General features: G+C 42.8%; 1 protein-coding gene across 18 annotated transcripts in view; it reads left to right on the forward strand.

Annotated features, from left to right (window-relative positions):
• DOCK9 (dedicator of cytokinesis 9) overlaps window positions 1-21076 on the forward strand; it is a 345105-nt gene extending 324029 nt beyond the window's left edge. For all 18 annotated transcript variants that reach the window (XM_064269962.1, XM_064269966.1, XM_064269965.1 and 15 more), the window contains 8 exons: window positions 1332-1454; window positions 2650-2763; window positions 4289-4435; window positions 7847-8057; window positions 11214-11404; window positions 17566-17666; window positions 17777-17915; window positions 19879-21076. In XM_064269962.1, coding sequence (XP_064126032.1) covers window positions 1332-1454; window positions 2650-2763; window positions 4289-4435; window positions 7847-8057; window positions 11214-11404; window positions 17566-17666; window positions 17777-17915; window positions 19879-20001 — 1149 coding nt within the window. In that variant the 3' untranslated portion in view covers window positions 20002-21076. The remainder of the gene's footprint in view (window positions 1-1331; window positions 1455-2649; window positions 2764-4288; window positions 4436-7846; window positions 8058-11213; window positions 11405-17565; window positions 17667-17776; window positions 17916-19878) is intronic.
• Window positions 21077-22453: the final 1377 nt, after the last annotated feature.

A 22453-nucleotide genomic window follows, 5' to 3' on the forward strand; every position in this document is an offset into this window, starting at 1 on the left:
ATATTCAAAAAACTAAGTGTAAAACCATAAAACTTCTAGAAGAAAACACAGGAAAATCTTTGGGTTGGATAAAGATTGCTTAGATATAGTATAGAAAGCAGAATCCACAAAATAAAAATTGATAAATTGGACTTCGTTAAAATTAAAAACTACTGCACTTCAAAAGACACTATTAAGCAAATCCAGAGACCACCTACAGACTGGGAGAAAATATCTGCAAAGCCCATATATGATAAAGAACTTTTATCCAACATAAATAAAGAACTCTCAAGACCCAGTAATAATAACCCAATAGAAGTATGAGCAAAAGATTTGAACAGAAACTTCACTAAGATATACAGATGACAAACACGTGAAAAGTTATTCATCATTAGTGAAACCTCACTCAAAGGGCTTAAACGAGAAAGGTTGAATGTGGTGTTCCATCAGGAGATTCCGTAAAGAGAAGGACATCAGTGGTGGTGAAGCCAAAGGTTTAAAAAGTTATCGATAATAGTTTCTTTTTGTGGGGGGCTGGGGGAGGAGGGTTTGTCCTCTCCACTCCAGCCCTCTGACCACCGTGAGATGGGTGCCAGGCCCCGTCACAGCCACATGCTGTCCCTCTGGTGGAAGCACTGTGTCCCAGCTTTCCAAGCTCTGAGCTCCTAGAGTTCACCCTGCTTGCCCAGTGTAGGTCACAGGCCCACCCATGAGGAAGCAACATCTGTGGTCAGGAAATAGGATCATAGTGATTAATTTAAACCTGAGCCACATGTCTTAACCTTTATGTCTTAACCCCTGAGCCAAGGGTAGTGTTAGCTTCCTCAAAAGTTCAAGGGCTTTATGCCCTCGGGGTAGCAGCTCCAACTTCAATGGGGGCACTTCCTAGGAACGGGGCGGGGCGGCAGGCACAGTGCCTTCTCCATCGCTAAACTTCTGTGAGTTGTCTAGTTAGGGCTGAAGTCATATGCTTAGTAAGCATGTGTCAGCGTGGTCACTGTTCCTCAGAAAGAAATTTTTTTTCTATTGACCTCCATAAAAGAGAACTAAAGATTAATTGAGAGCCTGTGTGGAGGTATAAATGTCAGCTTTTGTTCCTGAAAGTCACTCCTCAACAGTCATTGTAACGGGGCCCCTTTTTATTTTCACTTGTAAACATAACTTAAAAAAATGGCTCCTTAGAAAAGAACATAATGAATTCTTAAAAGTGTGGACGTTAAGTGTTTTAAAATACTGTATATTTTGAAATTTTCCACTTTTATCATCTTCCCAGCCTCCTTACAAGTTATATATTCTGAAGGGAATCCGCTGTTGAGCTCCCCGCCTTCCTAACGCTCTTCCTCTGTGATTAGGATGTGCTGATGGAACTTCTAGAACAGTGTGCAGACGGGCTCTGGAAGGCTGAGCGCTACGAGCTGATTGCCGACATCTACAAACTCATCATCCCCATTTACGAGAAGCGGAGGGACTTTGAGGTACCTGAGGGATTTGTTTTTTCCCCTTTGAGAGGACGGTGGAGTGACACACACTTCCAGATGTACTTCTGTGCAAAGTGAGCAAGCAGACCACGGTTCAGTGATGAATAGGGAGGGGGTCTCTGTCCCACCACTCTCCCAGGGTTGACGGGTCATCATATGCAGGCAGGACCTTTGATGGGAAATATTATAATTCAAAAATATCACCCCAAATTTACACCAGTGCTCATTTGCAGTACCCTTCACAAGAGCCAGAAATCCTGGTGGCTTAGTGGTTAAGAGCTATGGCTGCTAAGCAAAAGGTCAGTAGTTTGAATCCACCAGGTGCTCCTTGGAAACCCTATGGGGCAGTTCTACTCTGTCCTATATGGTTGCTATGAGACGGAATCAATGGCAATGGGTTTGGTTTTTTTTTTTTTTCTTCCACAATAACCAAAGGGGAAGCAGCCTAAAATGTCCAGCAATAGATGAATGGGTAAATGTGGTACAGACATACAGCTATCCATGAAGAGAAATGAAGTCCTGATACATGCTATAACATGGATGAACCTTGAAAACATGATGCTACATGAAGTCAGTCAGTCACAAAGAAGCAAATATCATGAGTCCACTTATAGGAAATATCTAGTGTGATTCCACTTGTATGAAGCATCTAGAATAGGCAGGTATATACAGACCAAAGTTTATTAGTGGGTGCCAGGGGCAGGTGGGCATGAGGGGGAAAAGGGGGGCTGGCTGCTTAGGGCGCAAGCTTCTGTAAGGGCCACAGAAAATTCTGGAAACAGTCGCAATGGTTCAACAACATGATGAACATAACGTCAGGGAATCATACATGTAAAAAATGTTGAAATGGCAAATGTTTTATTACATATATATTTACCACATGTAAAAAAATCGCTGCAAGTTTCACAGTCAAAAATATATTCTTGATGTTTTTACTCGAATCTGAGGAAATTTTGGAAACCCTGGTGGCATAGTGGTTAAGTGCTACGGCTGCCAACCAAAAAAGGTCGGCAGCTCAAATCCACCAGGCGCTCCTTGGAAACCCTATGAGGCAGTTCTACTCTATCCTGTAGGGTTGTTGTGACTCGATGGGAACAGGGAAGGAATTTTTACCGGCCTTATCACATTGTTATCTTAAAATCGACTGTACTTTTCTGCAAATGGGAAGACATGGTGGTGTTCTCATTTCCAGAGATTGGCCCACCTGTATGACACGCTGCACCGGGCTTACAGCAAGGTGACCGAGGTCATGCACTCAGGCCGCAGGCTCCTGGGCACCTACTTCCGGGTGGCCTTCTTCGGACAGGTGAGCCGCACCTCTCCTCCCTGTAAGCTGCGTGCCTCTTTTTTGTTAAATTCTATAAAGTTATTTTATAAATTTTTTGTTTTAACTTCTATAAATGCGAATTTGATGAACTTGTCATATTTAGTATGATTCTCATCTTCCTCAGTAAACTTTCTGCTTTTTTTTTTTTTTTTCTTCCGTCTTTATTACTTTCTTAAGGCAGCGGTAAGTGCTCCCTCCGTGTGACAGTCTTAGCAGCATCTTTGATACCTCAGTGTGGTTTGCAAGTTTCCTTTTCAAGTCTGTATGTATATCTGTCTAGTCATTACAAACTCCAAAAAAAAAAAAATTAACATCTTATTCTATTTACAGAAGCGAATCACCCGTTTCCTTAAACATCTGTACTGCATGTTTTAAACCAAAATTAAGACTTCCTGGTTTCCTTTGCCTGTACAGCTTTATCTGTGTAATACAATATCTCCACAAGTACATTTACCATTGTCACAATTCAGAACCCTGTATGGAAGGGTTCATTTAAATTTAACTTCAAGTTTAACCTTCAAATCGCTAACATGATTAAATGGTATTAAATTAAAATCCATTTATTTAGAGCGTGTGGTCTTCTGTGAGCACTATGTAACTTCAGTTTATTCTGTTATTGTCTTTATAACTTTATAGCAATACCAGTTTACAGACAGTGAGACAGACGTGGAGGTAATTACAGTCAATGCCTAAAAAGCAAGTAACGGAGCGAAATGACTGCATCTAAACTCAGTTTGATGTGGGTGTTTCTGTTTCATGTTAGCTTGCCCTTTTTTTTTTTTGGCACCATTTTCTTTCTTTCATTTTAGATGAGAACTTTTTTTTTTTTTTAATGTATTTCAAATATTAACCCTGGTCTGGATTTTGTAAATTTTCAGCCTTTTTCACTTCCCACGTAATTCTAAGCCTTGTTGTATTCAAACAAGATTGGTGCTAAAACAGATGGTGACTGGTGAGGATGAAAGTAGTTTCTGGTATTGTACCACCAGGCTTTAATTTCTTTTCTTATCAGTCAACCAAACAGAAGTTCACAGACTTGACTTCACTTCTGCTGACAGTCCTCCAGCCCTGAACGCTTCAGTTTGTGCCGTCAGAACCCTGTGTAAACGGGTGCCGTCCGGGAGAAGGGTTCCTGTGGCATTTCTGAGACCCACCTCCAGCAGGCTACCAAATCGTCTTGTTGGGTTCTGCTTCTTGGGAACGTGAAACAGGCTGAATCCCTGCATTAGACTTGACCGAGAGAACACAGCCTTGAATCTGAAATCTTTCACTCGACACTTAATGACAACGTCGTTGAATAAGTTTGACATTTTATGTTCTTAATTTTCCACCCAGACTTCACATAATTATCGTTTTCCTTCCCATCAGGAAAGCCTGTTTATGTAGGATTTTATTTTAGAATCACTCTTGTTTGTGTGTATGTCTTATAACAAAAGAACCCTCCTTGGGTGGTAAGCTTCGGGCGTGTGTCTGAGGGCAGCTGTGACCGTGCTTTCTGTCGCAGGGATTCTTTGAAGATGAAGACGGAAAGGAGTATATTTACAAAGAACCCAAACTCACGCCTCTGTCAGAAATTTCTCAGAGACTTCTTAAACTCTACTCTGACAAATTTGGTTCTGAAAATGTCAAGATGATACAGGACTCTGGCAAGGTATGCCTGTGTTTGGCTAAGTTCCGTAGCAATTATTTATTTTTTAATTGACTGTGTGTGATTGGTCATATATTATCTATTCCTAAGTGTGTGTAGGGGGAAAAAAAAAGACCCAGGAAAAAGTTAAGGGTGGCTTTCAGTGGCAGGATTATTTTTTTTCTTAATAACTTCCTCTGTTTTCCAAATTCTTTCAGTAAGCAAGTCTTTACAATTTTCAAGAGATTATTTCACAAAATAATTGATGTCTGAAAGCAGATAGCATTTTGACTCTGGATATCTGGAAACGCTGTAAGAGGGTCCCAGGCTCTGACCAAGACAGCTTTTTCATTGCCCGACTAAACCTTCAGACAGACTTTCTGACTAGGCCCCCTGCCTCTTCCTCAGCCGTGCATTACCCAGGGGCCTAACTAAGGCGTTCCTTGTCTCCTCTCCCTCTCCTCTACCCTTACAGGATCCAGGTGCCTATTCACAACAGAGAAAACACCCCGAGCCCTGTGACCCTAACTGCAAACTCAGCCAGTCATTCGCCCATCTTCCTGATGAACCCCTTAAGATCCTCCAGTCATCTGCCCCTAGCTCACCCCAGCCCTTTGTCTCAGCAGAGTTGAATTCACACCTAGTTCTGGCCTCTCCCCTCTGGCAGTAGCCTGTAAGTGAAGTCATCCTTACCTGCTGAATGGTGCCCAGTGTCACTTTCTTTGACAGTTCTCTTACTGTACTTAGCACAGCGCTGGCACTCTGTAGGACTGGTTGTTGGATGTATGGACAGAAGAACAGATGGATAGGCAGACAGACAGACCAAGGAATGGACTAACTAGCTAGCAGACTTGTGTGATGAGGTCTTCTTTGTATGCTGAGACCCTGCCCCCCGGTATTGTACGCTCATGAAGATCCCCTCTGAGCCCACGTTTTCCTGCACGTTCACTGGCCCACTCCCCTCAGCCTCTCCTGGCAGCTGGGCACCCCTCTACCCTGAAAAGTCAGGCACAGAGAGAACATTACAGATACTCTTGTTGCTCAGCCTTCCACCACTGTAAGTGCCCTGCTTTGGGGTCCCCAGTATCTGCAATATGTTTCCTCAGGGCTCTCTTATTTTCTCCAGAGAAGAATTCTTCAGCGTCCTATCCAAGTGCACAGGGAGCTAGGGAAGGGGACAAGGAAGGTGGCAGGCATCTGCCTACCTGATTCCAGCCACCAGAGAGGAGCAGGGCCTGATGGTGCCATGTCGGCCTGCAGCTCTCACAGAACTGCCTGTGTTGGCTTCATTCCCGGCCCCTCCTTTCTGCTGAGACCACTCCGAGCTCATCCAGACCAACTTCTCCAGAGTACAAACTCTGTTCTCTTATAGGGTAGGGGTTCGGGGAGGGAAGCTGGGGTTTTACCACTCCGGATAGAGACTCTCAGCCACTTGCCCTGTTTTCAGTCCCACACCTCACCCCATCAGCTTTAGGTTTCAAAAAAAAAAAAAAAAAAAAAACCACTGCCATCTAGTCACTTCAGACTCGTAGCAGCATTTATCTTAGGAACTGCAGATGCTGGTCCTCCCAGGCATCTGAGGGGTGAACCAGCTCACTGCTTGTTGTTACCCGTCTCGGTGGGTACATAGCTTGTAACCTTCTCCACACTGCCAAGTAGGCACCACACCTCCATGCCTCTGTCTTCCAAAAATTCACTGAAATCCCTCATTCACTTTGTCTCCTGTTCTCTTCTGGGTCCTTGTGGGTTAATTCTCTATGGTCATTTTGAAAAGGAATAAACATGTTGCTGGTCCATCTTTAAGGGTAAACTCAACACAACCCTATTTAAGACCTTCTTAATTCTTAGACCAAATTACGCAGGTCCAATGTGTCTTTTTAGCTCTGAAACTGAAACTTTTGTCCGAGTCAAGTCAGGGCTTCCCCATTACAGCCTTCTCTCAAGGTTCTCACGCGTTCTGCTCCCCCACCTTCATGTGTGGCGCTGGACACAGCAGCTGAGAGAGGAAGCTAGACTTTCTCCTTCGCCCATGTACAGGTCCTTTCTTTCTACTCACACATGCATACTACTTTGAAAATGAAGACTAGGAAATACCACTGAGAAATAGGCAGGAACGTTTCATTTCAATGAGTTTAAACTGTTACTTGCTAAAGAAATTTGAGTTACAATGGTTAGATAGTTTTTTCTAATAGCAACTTCATGACTTCGTTTATTCTCACAGCTTTTAAATTGCTTCTGCTAAAGAAATTTAAGTTATAATGGTTAGCTAGATGGCCTTTTTTTAATATTGAAATAATACCTTCATGACTTCATTTATTTTCCGAAGGTTTAAGGCACCTTCACATCTATTTTTCCTTTTTCTTCACAAAAAAAAAAAAAAAAATCTCCTAAGGGCCTAGAGGTGCATGCTACTTTGAGGCCACTAAGCCGTCACATTCTCATTCATCTGCCTGCCCTTCGCCACGACAGTTTTCTACGTTCTCTCCACAGCCATTTCTTCAAGGCCCTTTGTATTGCTCTCAAAAAAAAAAAAGGTTAACTATAATTCAAATGCGCAAAATTTATCTGCCCCCCTAATAAATTAATTAGCTTTTGTTTCTGTATGAAAATGCCTGTTTATCTTCTATCCTGAAACGTAGCTTTGAAAGCATTTCTGTGTTGTTCATCAGGAACTAACTTTATAGTCTTTGACTCTGTACCTTATTATTTAATCTATAGCTGTATGAATTATAATCAAGGGACCTGGTTTTCAAACATTATTAAATAATAATATTATTTTTATTAAATAATAATATTATTACTAAATAATATTATTATTAAAAAAATATTTTGCTCTCTTAATGAAACATATAAAAATGCAGTTTAGGAAACAGAAATCCAGAAACAAGAAAATTAATCTTTCTTCAAAAGCATGAATGTCGTGGAAAAAAAAAAGTGGGGGATACTTCTACATTAAGAGAAACTAAAAAGATACAACAACTACACGTAAAGTGTGATCACGGATTAGTTTCTGGTCTGAACACAAATAGCTATGAGTGACATCTGGGGACATTTGACAAAACTTTCATGTAGACTGAGTGTTGGGTGATATTTGAGAATTGTTGCTGACTTTGTTAGGTACAGTGATGATTTTCGGGTTACGTAGAGAATGTCTGTGTTTTTAGGAGATGCCTGCTGAGACGTCACGATGTGGGCCACTCTGAACTAGTCCAGCATGTATACATATGCGTATATTACACGTGTATATGTATTTGAAACATGTAGAAAAAGAGTAGCAATTGTTGACCTAAGTGGTAGGTATATGGATGTTCGCTCTATTTTTTCAATTTTTCAAAAACCTTTATTAGGAAAGAGTTGGAAACAAACACACCTTATGCAGGTTTAAAAGGTTTCTTCAGGTGGCACCAGTCTCCAGTGTTGCTCGTTCCTTTGAAGGTCAACCCCAAGGACCTGGATTCCAAGTACGCATATATACAGGTGACTCATGTGACCCCGTTCTTTGACGAGAAAGAATTGCAAGAAAGGAAGACCGACTTTGAGAGATCGCACAACATCCGTCGCTTCATGTTCGAGATGCCCTTCACGCAGACAGGAAAGAGGCAGGGGGGCGTCGCGGAGCAGTGCAAGCGGCGCACAGTCCTCACAGGTACGCAAGCTGGGGCGTCCTCGCAGGTGCACTGGCTCACTCAGGAGCATCCTTACAGGTACACTTGCTCAGGGCCTGAGGAGAAGCTCTGCTGGACCTTTCGGGTCACATCCAGACATCATTCACGCGGCGCTGTGCTAGAGCCTTCTCTGTAAGGCCTGAACAAGCTTTTAGATTTGGAAGGGGCCGTAGGGCTCACTCAGCTTCCCCCACCTGTCCATTTCCGTTGCAAATTTCTCAAGTGCTTATCTTTTAACACTTGCTTTTATTTATTTATTTATTTTTTTTAATATTTTACAGTTTTTTCCTCCACTAGATTATAAGTTCATGTCCTAGATGTTAAGTCACTTCCCCTTTTTAGAACCTGATGAAAACTGTGCAGTCTCTCCCCAAAAGCTTCTGCACGCAATTTCAGGTGACTTACAGACCACTCTGAAATTCAGGTGGTCCCCTCTGTAGGGCTGTGGTCCCCAGGTGAAAAGCCCCTGCACACAGCCCTGCCTCCCACAGGCTCTGGTTGGGGCCTGTCTGGTGATTTTAGGCTGAGGGAGCCAATGGCACAGGAAGCTGGATCCCTTCTACCTCATTGCTGATCAAGGTTGGCCAACTTCAGCTTGAATTCCTCCAATGCCAGGAAGCTCACTGCATTCAACGCTTGGCACTTCAGTTGTTGAAGGGTTTTAATTGGTCTCTTTGTCACTGTTTATCGATGGGTGATCAATCCTCAGAAGTGTGTTTTTCATCACTTTCCAGCTCCTGACCAGGCTAGAACCCTCTAGGAGTGATTTTTACCTTCTTGAGGGAGCCTGACCCCTCCACACTTAGGTCAGCAGCGTGCCTGGGGTGGAGTTGAAGAAATAGGTCGAGAACCTGTCTGGAGGGCTGAGTGTGTCAGTACCCACTGTTTAGGCACGTTTCCCAAGAATGGCCTTAGTTAAGCAGAACAGGACGCTCCCGGTGCTGCTCTGGGAGTACATGCTAAGGAGTTGCCACCTGGGCAAAGTAAGCAAAAGGAAGACTGTCACGACGCTGGATTTCAGGGGAGGCTCAGCTCTGGCCATTGATTCACTTTACATGAGTGAATTACATCTCAATAAAGCTGTTAGCAAAATATATATATGTATGTATGTATGTAATTATAGAATAGCCCAGAAAAAAAGCAAACCAAACCCGTTACCACTGTGTTGATTCCAACTCATAGCGACCCTTCAGCCCAGAACAGCATATTCCAGGGAAGCTGTCACTCTTCCTATAAGCTGGGATGCCCTTACTTCAGATTCCTTGGTCGCTAATTATCAGTGGGCTGTCTCAGGACCCACAGCAACGGCATCACCTGGAAACTCGTAAGAAATGAAAATTCTCGAGCCTCACCCCAGACCTACTGAATCATCAATCTGGGGGTGGGGCTCGGCCTTCCAGGTGATTCTGATGCGCGCTCAAGTTTGAGAACTGCTGCTTAAGATAAACCTAGTTCATTGCTGAGTCAAGGTCTGGATTTTTTATTATTCTGTTACAGTAACATGCTGATTCTTCAACAGTTACCACAGGGTGGTTTCCCCGAGGGCTGTTGTTCACTATTTTGGTACAGTATTTCAGATTAGATAAAGGATGTGAACAGAACTCTGTGTGTCAGAACAGAAGGGTTCAAAGGCTAAGTCCACCACAGAGAGGCCAAGGGGGGCCACGTGCTGTTGGCTTAGGGAAGCAGCCACAGGCCAACAAGGCACGGTGTGGGGCAGTGAGGAGCCTGGAGAGTCCCACAGACCTAGGTTCAAATCCTCTCTGTGACCTTGGGCTGGTCCCATAACCTCACTGTGCCTCAGTTTCCTCATCTGTAAAATGATAGTTATGGTACCCATCTGCCTGCACTGTATAATTTGTAAATTATAACCAGGAAGGGAAAGCACGTCTTCATTTTGCTAGTTGTGGTTCAGTGGTAGAATTCTCACCTTCGTGCAGGAGACCCTGGTTTGACTGTCAGAAGAGGCTTGCTTGTTGCTATGATGCTGGTTAGGCTTCAGAGGAGCCTCCAGACTGCCTTAGACTAGGAAGAAGGCCCTGGCAGTCTACTTCTGAAAAGTCGGCCACTAAAAGAAAACCCCGTAGCCCACCACACCCCGATCCCCTTCTTTACGGGGAGCTGAGGGCTGACTCAATGGCAGCTACAACAAACAGCACCGTGAGCTCCTTGCCCTTTGAGGTTGACGTGAGCGAAGGGGGTTACGGACCAAAAAAACACAGACAAGGTGCAGTCTTTGCCCTGAAAGATCTTAAGGTTACTGTAGGGTTTTTACCATGCGGCATACAAACTTAGAGAAGAAGGGGGTGTTAAAGTGCTACTAAAAATAAGGCATGTCGGCTCTCTATCAACCTTTAGTTCCATATAAGCAGACGAGGGCATTCTGTAGACTTTGAACTTGAGAGTTTTCCCTTAAGTTATTAATCCCTCCAGTTCTTCTTCATTGCATTGCTTCAAATCCGACCTCTGGCCTTCTAAGTTGCAGGAGCGCCCTCCCTGGCCCGCCCAGCCAAGGGTCACTTTTCCTGGGGAGTTCACAGCCAGTAACTGCAATTGTGTGAACATTCGAAAAACCAAGTGATCACCCTCCAGGCTCCTCAGATGTACATTTCTCGGTCTGCCTCCAACATGTTGCTCTCCTTTCCTGCTTTCGTGGACGTCTGTCATGACATTTCTTCCTAGTCACTATTCCAAGCCTGCCTTTGACAGGTCCACACTCCCATCTTTTGCCAGCGACTCAAATTAGAAATACCCTTCTGCCCCATATCTTCTGTTCCATCTTAGCAGACCACACAATCACCCAGACTTACCAGGCATTTTGCCCTGATTCTCCTTCCTGAAGGACGAGGATGGTCACTGTGGGCCGTTTACTAATAACCCAGTGGCTTGCTCAGTCACCGCATTTTCTACCTTCCAGGGTCAGTTTGCTTCATTTTTCCACCACAGGCCTCAGGTTCTTCATCTGTAAAATAGGAATAATTAGTTTCTTAACAATTTTACTGAGAGGATTAATGAAGTAATACCCAGAGTGCACTCAGCCCAGCGTCTGGTCCCTAGCAAGCGCTTGGTTACAGCCGTCAGCTATGATTATACAGACTGTGCACACTGGGGAGTAACTCTGGCACCCGCCCCCGCAGCAATCCACTGCTTCCCCTACGTGAAGAAGCGGATCCCCGTCATGTACCAGCACCACACCGACCTGAACCCCATCGAGGTGGCCATCGACGAGATGAGCAAGAAGGTGGCTGAGCTCCGGCAAGTGTGTGCCTCAGCCGAGGTGGACATGATCAAGCTGCAGCTTAAGCTGCAGGGCAGCGTGAGCGTCCAGGTGAGTGCCCCCCAGGAAGAGGCAAGCCCAGGCAATGGACGGGGAGGCTCCTGTGCACCCTGGGAAATCTCCAGACATTCAGACCAGTGAGGCCTAGTATAGATCCATCCTGGGTTTCCCCAGGTGGTTCCTAGGTCACCTTCCCCCAGTATCTGTTTTTATATATATATATATATATATATATATATATATATATATATATATATATATATATATATATATATATATATATATATATATATATATATATAGTGGCTTTAATGGACAGACATTTATTTTCTTACATTTCAAGAGGTTAGAAGTCTGACTTTAGGGCACGACTCCAGGGAAAAGCTTTATCTGTCAGCTCTGTGGGAAGGTTCTTATCTCTTTTCAGCTTCTGTTCCTTGGCTCCTAGGCAGTCTTCATGTGGTGTGGCATCTGTCTTCCCCCATCTGTGTGTCCTTTTTCTGTGCCTCATCAGTCTTTTTATATCTCAACAATGACTGGTTTAATACACACCATACATGGATATGGCCTCATTAACATGACAAAGAAACCCTATTCCCAAATGGGATTATATCCACAAGTAGAGGGGTTAGGATTTACAACACATTTTTGAGGGACACAGTTCAATCCATAACATACTACCCTTTGGCCCTCCAAAATTCATGTTCTTCCCACATACAAAACTCATTCACATCATCCCCAAACCTGATCCCATTCCAGCATCAATTCTAACCCTAAAACCTCATCTTCTGGACCGTCTAAATCAATTACAGTGGAGACTCTGAGCATGTTCCTTCCTGGGGCAAAATTCTTCTCCATCAGTGAACCTGGGAAATCTAGAATACAGGTTATGTTCCAGAGTACAATAATGGAACAAACACAGAGTAGACATTTCCATTACAAATAGGAGAAATTGGAGGGTAAGAAGGGATAACAGGCACCAAGCAATTCCAAAACCCAGCAGAATAAATGACATTAGCACCCGAGGCTGGAAAATAATCCTCCATTCCCATGGACCATCAGAGCAGTGGATCTGCCCTCCAGACTCTGGGTGTTGGCTGTGCTCTTCAGATTCTCGGTGGAGGCCCCTCAGCCCTGCCTCCAGGCCCACTGGGACGGCAACTCTGCTCCCTCGGCTTTGGGCACACCATTCACCTACTCCAATGAGTGACGACGCCACCTCCTCAATCCCAGTAGGCTCCCCCAGTGTCTTTACAGTTAAATCAGAGGGAGGGTTGGCCTAGGGAACCTCAGGCAGCCCTGCCTATAAGATGTGTCATTCTCACCAAGCTGTCTACTAACTTGATCTTTCAGTAATAATAAGGAAGTCCAGGTTGCTACGAGTTGAAATCCACTCAACAGCAGTGGATTTTTTTTTTTTTTTTTTAGGTCCCTAATTGGAACACTGGTGGTGCAGTTGTTAAGTGCTTGGCTGTTAACAGAAAGGTCCGTGGTTTGAACCCACCAGCCGTTCTGTGGGAGAAAGACGTGGCAGTCTGCTTCTGTGAAGATGACAGCCTTGGAAGCCCTGTGGGGCAGCTCTCTGGTCTATGAAAACCCACTGCCGTTGAGCCGCTTCTGACTCATAGTGACCCACAGGACAGAGTAGAATTGTCCCATAGGGTTTCCAAGGAGGGGCTGGTGGATTCCAACTACTGACATTTTTATTAGTAGCCGAACTCTTAACCACTGCACCACCAGGGCTCCAGTAGGGTCACAATAAGTCAGAGTCAACTCGATGGCAACGGGTATAGGTCCCTAACTGGCAGCAGAGACTCCTTTAAATATGAAGTGTGACTAGTAGTAGATTGTCTTATGAAACAATAGTTTTCTGGTTTCTGTGAAAACTGTATCTGAAAAAACACCTTAAGCTTCACTCTCGTAATGGTATCTTTTGTTTAAATTCTTTGCTTTATAATGGCCCCGTTAATCCGTGTTTCCTTTATGGCTAGCATTTTTGTGTCCCCTCAAGAAATCTGTCCTTTTCTGAGGTCTCAGAGATGATTACCTATGTTTTCCTCCTTTGTTGAGCACTGACATTCAGATCTGCAGTCCATCTGGAATTGATTTTTGTGTATGGTGTCAGAAAGGGCTCAGGGTACATTTCTCTAATTAGTGTTCACCATTTATTTATTGACAGGAAACCCTGGTGGCGTAGTGGCTAAGAGCTATGGCTGCTATCCAAAAAGGTTGGCAGTTTGAATCCACCAGGCACTCCTTGGAAACCCTATGGGGCAGTTCTACTCTGACCTATAGGGTTGCTATGAGTCAGAACCGACTTGATGGCAATGGGTTTGGTTTTGTTTTTGTTTTTTTTGAGACGATCATCCTTGATCTGGGTACACATTACACAGATGTGCTCAGTTTGTGAAAACTCATCAAGCTGTAATCTGCTTTCTGCTTGTATATTATAAACTTCAAGAGCAGGTTTTTAAAAAGGTGTCCTATGGTTTCCTCAGTAAGTGTTAATGCTATAGCACCTCCCTCCAGTGACCAGTATGCCTTCTGCTTTATCGGTATTTTTAAGTGTATATAAATAATTCTGTCACCCATAAAAAAATAAAAACTGTTGCCATCGAGTCGATTCAGACAGGGTAAAACCATTGGACAGGGTAAAAACTGTCCCATAGGGTTTCCAAGGAGTGGCTGGTAGATTCGAACTGCCAACCTTTTGGTTAGCAGCTGAGCTCTGGATAGTTCCCTATATCACGGTCTTGTCTTTTTCTGAAATCTTAAGAAGAGTATGTTCATGGAAGTTACATATAGATTGTAACATGTAAGGCGGTCCTTTTTGGTCACCTTTTCATAAGATCCACACTAAAGGACCATGGGTTGTTGCTTGACGTTTTTCTAAATGTCATTCACCATATAAATTTGAGGCCTGGTTTTTCTATTTCTGCAAAGAAGGCTATTGGAATTTTGATGAGGATGGCATTGAATTTATAAACTGTTTTGGATAATACTGACATCTATATTAAGCTTTCCAGTCCAGGAACATGGAATGTCCTATTTATTTAGGTCATCTTTAGTTTCTTTTAGTCATGTTTTATAGTTTTCTGTGTCCAAGTCTTTCACTTTCCAGGTTAAATTTATTCCTAAGTACTTTATTCTTTTAGATGCTATTGTAAATGGTATGTCTCCTTAATTTCATTTTCAGCTTGCTCACTGCTGATGTATAGAAACCCAAGTGATTTTTTGTGTATTGACCTTATGAGTTCCAATAGCTTTCTTGTGAAATCTTCGGGGTTTTTCTCTGTATAATCCTGTCTTACATCCTCCTTCCCAGTCTGGATACCTTTGTTTGTTTGTTTGTTGCCTGTGGCTGGAACTTCAGGATGACACGGAATAGCAATGGTGAGGGTGGGCGTCCTTGTCCTGCTCCTGGTCTTCATCCACTGAGTATGATGTTAGTTGTGAGGTTTTCAGAAATGCCCTGTATTATATTGAGAAATTTCCTTTCTATTCCTAGCTTGATTTTTTTTTTTTTTTTAATCATGAATGGGTGTTGAATTTTGTCAAATGCCTTTTCTGCGTCAACGGAGGTGGTCATGTGGTTCCTTTGTTCTCTGAATGTGGCGTGTTACACTGATTTTCTAGTGTTCAACCACCTTTGCATTCCTGGGATAAATCCCACCTGATCATGTCTTATAATCCTTTTAATGTGTGTTTGGATTCGGTTTGCTAGTATTTTGTTGACTATTTCTGCATCTGTATTCACATGCGGTCTTACTCCGTAGTTTTCATGTGGTGGCTTTGGTATCAGGATAGTGTTCACTTCATAGAATGAGTTAAGAAGTATTCCCTCTTCTTCTAGTTTTTGGGAAGGTTTATGGGAAAATTTAAGTAGAATTAGAGTTACTTCTATAAATGTTTGGTAGGATTTTCCAGTGAAGCCATCTGGTCTAGGAGTTTTTTTTGTTGGGAAGTTTTTGATCACCAAATCAATCTCTTCACTTGTTATGGCTCTGTTGGGATCTGCTATTTCTTTTTGAGTCAATTTAGGGAGTTTGTGTTTCAAGGAATTTGTCAATTTCCTGTTTATCTAATTTTTGGTATAAAACTGTTCACAGTATCCCTTACAATCTTTATTCCTGTAGGTCAGCTATAATGTCCCCACTTTCATTTCTAATTTTAGATCTTTACATCTCTTTTTCTTTGTCAGTCTAGCCAGACGTTTGTCGATTTTATTGATCTTTTCCTAAAACTCACTTTGGTTTCATTACATTTTTCTATTTACTTTCATTTATTTCTGCTCTGATGTTTATTATTTTCTTTCTTTCCGTAGCTTTGGGCTTAGTTCACTCTGCCTTTTCTAGTTCCTTGAGTTGTAGAGATAGGCTGTTGATTTGGTATCTTTTTAATGTAGCCATTTATTGCTATAATTTCCTTCTGAGCACTGCCTTTGCTGCAACCCACAGGTTTTGGTATGTTGTGTTTTCATTCTTGTTAAACTCAATTTTTTATTTCTCTCTTGATTTCTTTGACCAAATGATTGTTTAGTTTCCACGTATTTGTATATTTTCCAGGTTTTTTTGTTTGTTACTAATGTTTAGTTTCATTTCATTTTGATCAGAAAAGATACTTTGTATGATTTCTTGGGGCTTGCTTAGTATCCTAAGCTATGGTCTATCCTGGAGAATGGTCCATGTGCACTGCAGGACAATGTGTGTTGTGCTGTCGTTGGGTGCAGGGTTCTGTACGTGTCTGTTACATCTACCTGGTTAACAGTGTTCTATCCATTATCAAAAGTGGTGGATTAAAGTCTGACTTACTGTAGACCAATTTCCCCCTCAACTGTTTTTTGTTTGTTTGTTTTAAATAACATTGTGTTTTCAGTAAAGGTTTATATAGCAGTTTAGGCTCCCATTCAACAATTTCTATACTAGTTGTTCAGTGGCATTCATTACATTCTTCACAATAAGTGAACATTCTCAGTATGTCTGTTCTGGTTGTTCCACTTCCGTTAACCTAGCTTCCCTGCCGCCATACATTCTAAGGTCTTTGTTTTAAAGTAATTGTTTGTTTGGTCTCATATATTCAATTGGTTTTTAAAAACTGGCACATATACTAGTTTTAGTTTAGCACTGACTTCACCAGATCAACGTGTTGGTTCACTGTGGTGTTGTTGTTAGATACCATCAAGTTGATTCTGACTCATAGCGACCCTGTGTACAACAGAACAAAACACTAGCCCGGACCTGTGCCGTCCTCACAATTTTGCTATGCTTGAGCCCACTGTCACAGCCACTGTGTCAGTCCCTTTCGTTGAAGGTCTTCCTCTTTTTCACTGACCCTGTACCCTACTAAGCATGATGTCCTTCTCCAGAGTCTGATAACATGTCCAAAGTACCTGAGACAAAGTCTCACCATTCTCGCTTCCAAGGAGTGTTCTGGCTGTACTTCTTCTAAGACAGTCTCTTTCATTCTTCTGGCAGTCCACGGTATATTCAATATTCTTCGCCAGCACCATCATTTAAATGTGTCACTTCTCCTTCGGTCTTCCTTATTGTCCAGCTTTCGCACGCATATGAGGCGATTGAAAACGCCACGGCTTGGGTCAGGAGCACCTTAGTCCTCAAAGTGGCATCTCTGCTTTTTCACGCTGTAAAATGGTCTTCTGCAGCAGATTTGCCCAGTGCAATATGTCGTTTGATTTCTTGACCTCTGCTTCCATGGGCACTGATTGTGGATCCAAGTAAAACAAAATCCTTGACAACTTCACTTCAATCTTTTCTCCGTTGATCACGATGTTGCTTTTTGGTCTAGGTGTGAGGGTTTTTGTTTGCTTCACGTTGAGGTGTAATCCACGCACTGTAGTGTGGCACCGATTTCAGTAGCCAGAGTCCTTGACGTGCAGTTGGGAAGACTTGGGCTCTGATCCCACATGTTTTTGCTTGTTAGCTGTTTGGCCTTGAACAGATCCTTCAGTTTTCCAAGCACTTATTTCTTGTTATGTAAAATGAACCATCAAAAGTGAGCTGTATATATATAGCATAGGGTGATATAAAATTCAAATGACATAACTATATAAGGTTTACTCACGGTTTCCTCTCAGGTGGTATGTCCTTCAAGGGCAAGAGTCATGACTAATTCACGTGCACGCCATTTTTAGCCCGTGAATAAACGATAATGGTAACTTTCTTCATAACGTATGCTTGTGGTTCTTTATCTAGGTCAACGCTGGTCCACTGGCATATGCCCGAGCTTTCTTAGATGACACAAACACAAAGAGATACCCTGACAATAAAGTGAAGTTGCTTAAGGAAGTTTTCAGGTAAAGCACACTGAAAGTGTCTTTTCAAGTATTGATAATGCCTGTGATCATTCAGAAAAGAGAAACTATCAGCTGGACTCACTGTTTGTTCTCAACATGCCTTATCTCAGGCAATTTGTGGAAGCTTGTGGTCAAGCCTTAGCGGTAAATGAACGTCTGATTAAAGAAGACCAGTTAGAGTATCAGGAAGAAATGAAGGCCAACTACAGGGAAATGGCAAAAGAGCTTTCTGAAATTATGCATGAGCAGGTGAGTGCCCCACTGGCTCTGGCAACTTGGAGTTCTCGTTTAGGGGACGTGCATTAATTGGGGTCTTCAGTACACCCTATAATGATCTAGACCTTTCAACGTCCAGAATTTTTATTTCTGAAAAGTGATACGGCGTGCCCTAGTCATGCTACTGTGTAACCCAGGTTACTTGGGAAATAGCTGATGAATCCTCAGTCTGTCATGATCTAGAGTAACTAGAAGGTGCCACCTGCCTCATTGTTGCTCTCAGAAGCAGGTGGCCGTGTTTCATAAACTTTGTCTCTCCTTACTCAGAAGAAAAAAAAAAAACCCGACACTCATCTTACAGCTGTCTTTAGTCATCCAGTCCTTTGAAAGAATAGGGGTTACCAGCTTAGATTAAGGAATTTCTGTTGCCATTTTAAAAAATAGGGCTGTTCATAGCCGACCTAGTTGCCCCAGTATACTCATGGCTTCTTCTAATTTCCTTGTCATTATGGGCATCTTTCATGGCTCCAGTGCTGTCGTCTCCTTCCTACATTAACTCCTTTCCATACGGGGGCTCAGCAGTCATGGGGGGAGGGGGCCAGGGACAAAGTAAATTTCAGGGAGCAGAACCCACATTACTGCTGTTTGAGGTGCCTATCCCCCATAAACTAGTCTGCCTTCTTCCAAGCCACTGCCAGATTTTGTCATTAATGTTAGCACCCTGATAACACGTAACTGCTTCTGTATATTCCCTACCTTGTTGTCAGTTCTGTAAAATGGAAACCAGAGCCATTTGGGTCAGTTTTCATATTCTGTGATGATTTAGGAAATTTCTATTATAAGAAACTAACTGAAATATCTGAGTTTTAACTCACTTGCTTTTTTCTCCTCCATGCTGCCATGTTCAGATGGGATGGTAATATCATTTTCAGTTTTATTTTTCTGAACTTTGATCAAGTGACTCACACCAAGTTATTACTGAGTCTGAGCAACTGGCATGATGGCAATGCATGTGGCAAGGACTGCAACCCTCTTGTAGACATTGAGGAAAGTAGAAAAGTGTTTGAGATGTTTAGAGAAATTCACGGTCTTTCCCATGAGACCCCCCCCCCCCCGCCAGATTCCTGTATAACAGAGAGCTTGATGGATGGAACCAGGAAAAAAAAAAAATTAATGGGCCGAAAATGTTAAACCATCAGATTTATGGGCACTTAATACAGAGTGCTGTGCTCTAGTGAACTTCTTAACAACCATGAGGACTGAACTCCTCTGAACCATTAAGCAAAAAGGGTCAGAACCTGGGGTAGACTTGCTTTTTCTGTTTCCAAGGAGAGCCTTTGAGAATGTATGTTCTTCTGAGTTTCCATCTGGCCAGAGGTGAAGTCTTGCACACAGATTGCTCCCAGGAGTCACTGGGTGTGAAAAGATACTTGTTTAGGGTCAGAGTGGTAGCTACTCTCTTTCCCAGGATGGAAATCTGTAAAACCCTGAGTGGAGGAGTGGTAAAGAGCTCGGCTACTAACCAAAAAGGTCAGCAGTTCGAGTCCACCAGCTGCTCCCTGGAAACCCTTAGGGGCAGTTCTCCTCTGTCCTATAGGGTTGCTATGAGTCGGAATCGACTTGATGGCAATGGGTTTGGTTTTTCTGTTTATTTCTCTTAGAGAAACACAGATGCTCCAAATTCATTTTAAAAGACTTATTGAGGCACAAGGCTAAGTCCTGTCCAAATCAAGTACGTGCAAGATAGATCTCACTCTCATTCCTCAATTCCCATGAACCTAAAAGGCTCTCCACTTGCCATAGAGGGAACAGAGCATGTCGGACTTCTCCTCGTCCTGCTCTGAAAAACAGCCACTTACTAGACGAGCTGTAACAGCCTCTGTCCACAGAATACCCGAGCAGTCTCAGGTTGATGAGCTATGTTACGTTAAAGGTACTGGCCTGAGAAATGTTTGTTTTTGACACTACGCTTTGGTCGTGCTGTTTGTGTCTCGAGATCTGCCCCCTGGAGGAGAAGTCAAGCGTCCTACCGAATTCACTTCACATCTTCAACGCCATCAGCGGGACTCCAACAAGCACGACGGTTCATGGGATGACCAGCTCTTCTTCAGTGGTGTGACCAGGCCTCGTGGACTGGGGTGTGGACTCACTGTATCATTTGCAAACTCAGGATGATTTCCGATGCCAATCAGTGCGATTGTGCAAGACACGAAGGCTGAGCACAAGGGGAGAGAAAGACACAGAACTGTGTTATTTCAGAGCAGCTTCTCTATAGATGTAAAAAGAGGGTACACATATTTTTTTAAAATCTGTTTTCATTGTGTCTTAGCAGAGGTGTGTGGTGGGCACTCTCAGCTGGAGTAAAATGTTACCTTCTGTGCAGAGTCATCGTAAAAGAAATGGCCTAAAGAACACAGGTGTTAATGTACATAGCAGCTACAGGAGCACTGAAATTGAGGCTAAGCTGGAAAATCTTGAAATATTTTTTTTTTCCTGTGGCACATTCAGGTTGAATACGAGAACTATTTTTGTGACTAGTTTTTGATGACTAAGGGAATTGACCAATGTAATTTTTGTACCGGTGAGCCAGGAGGTTTAGTGCTTTTATACTCATTTACTTGCATTTAAAAACTATGAAAGCTTAAGAAACTATGTGAGCTTAAAACTAGTCAAGCGGTTTAGAACCAAAGGCCTGTATTAATAAACTTAACTATGCTAAAAATGAAAAGGTAGTAAATTGTTATGTACATATCATTTGTTAATAGTCTGGGGATTCTGTACAGACGTGTATTACATTTCTATACATCTGTAGTACATCAGCTTCTGTGTTGAGTTTGTGACGAATTTGTGGTGTTCTCGGTATATGCAAAAGACATTTGACTTTACTGTTTTATCCTTGTACATAAATAAGTGCAATACGGAGGTGTATACAGTCTTTGCTATGTTAGGTTTATAAACTGTTTTAAAAATTTCATCCTTTTGCCAAAGTGATGGAGTATGTAAGCGGTGAATCATAAATCCTGTGGTGAACGGTGGGATAGTTGACGCTTTCACCATGTTATATTTTCTTTGAAGACATTAGTAATTTTATATTTGGGGAAATAAAGGTTTTTAATTTTATTTAACTGGAACCACTGCCCTGCTGTAATTAAACAGTCTGTACCACGTCTGTATTAAAAACAACATGGCTGAATTCTTGGTAGTGGATGCTGGGTATTTATTGTTAACAGCCTAAGAGGGGGAGGCTACTGAAGTATTTGGGGACAAAATAACATGCAGTCTGTGATTTCCTTTAAAATACTCAAAAAAAAGAGGGGATGGGTAGACGAAACAAGATTGACAAAATGTTGGTAATTTCTGAAGCTGAGGCTGGGTACACGGAGAGCCATTATACCAGTTTTTCTATGTTTGTGTTTCTGTGATACAAATTTCGAAAGGCAGGGCTAGGGGTCAGATCTTTTGACAGATTTGGGTAAATGTTTTGCAGCACTGTGGTCTGGCTCTGAATCATCCCCATTATTCCCCAGGACACCGAGATGCCTTTTACCTCTGGCTTTCCCTCCATGACAGTATCAAAGCTTCCTTCTTTATCCCCTGCGGTACCTGCTTTTGAGATGAATACTCTGGGAGAAGGTGGTTATTTTTCCCAGCAATGCCTAGTCAGCCCACATCCTCAGAAACATCATACCTGGGTCAGGTGACAGCTCAGGTTGCAGGGGCTGGTCCTGCTCTCATGTACCTGGTGGTCCCAGCAGGTGAGTCAGTTCTTTGATATTTAGCCCCATTGAGTTCGTCATGGAAGCACGAGGAGTGTTTCTATAAGAAAGGAAACATGGTATTTTTCACAAGTAACATGCCCACACATAAAACGCACAGCATAATATGGGGGGCTGCACAGTTGGCAAAAAAACATGTAATGCATGTGTTATTTGCGTAAAAATAGGGTAGCTAGTTTTCCTGCTAGAAGGGTTTCAAAGGCTGTGTTTTTGCATAACCAGTTCAGAAAGGTGTGAGTGATGGTGCCAACATCTTGAGCACCCGGAAACAAAGGGTATTGTGGCACCTTTGAAACACCCTCTCTCCATCCACAATCAGGCTGTACTTTACAGATGGAGAAGCGTCCTGGTGGTGGGTCAAGGTGACTCACCAGAGTTGCTGGCCCAGCTGCCGTTCATTGGTCCATATGGACTTAGGGCTTAAGAAAATTCTCTGTATGGACTTATACCATGAGTCTCTGACACCGCAGCCCAGTGTATTAAACTGTAACATCAGCAAGGGTGGGCATAAGTGTTTGCCTCCTGTTCACTGAGCTGGATTTCTTAGTCTTAACTGTCTCACAGGAGCCCTAGTGGCACAGTAGTTAAAGCTCTCAGCTACTAACCAAAAGTTGGAACCCACCAGCCACTCTTCGGCAGAGAGATGTGTCACACTGCTTCCATAAAGGTTACAGCCTTGGAAACCCTATGGGGCAGTTCTACTCTGTCCTATATGGTTGCTATGAGTTGGAATTGACGGCAATGGATAAATGCCTCATGGAAAAGCCATCGAATACATCATCATGTAGAAAGATA

This window comes from Loxodonta africana, chromosome 17 (assembly GCF_030014295.1).
Source record: "Loxodonta africana isolate mLoxAfr1 chromosome 17, mLoxAfr1.hap2, whole genome shotgun sequence".
NCBI classification, from domain to species: domain Eukaryota; kingdom Metazoa; phylum Chordata; class Mammalia; order Proboscidea; family Elephantidae; genus Loxodonta; species Loxodonta africana.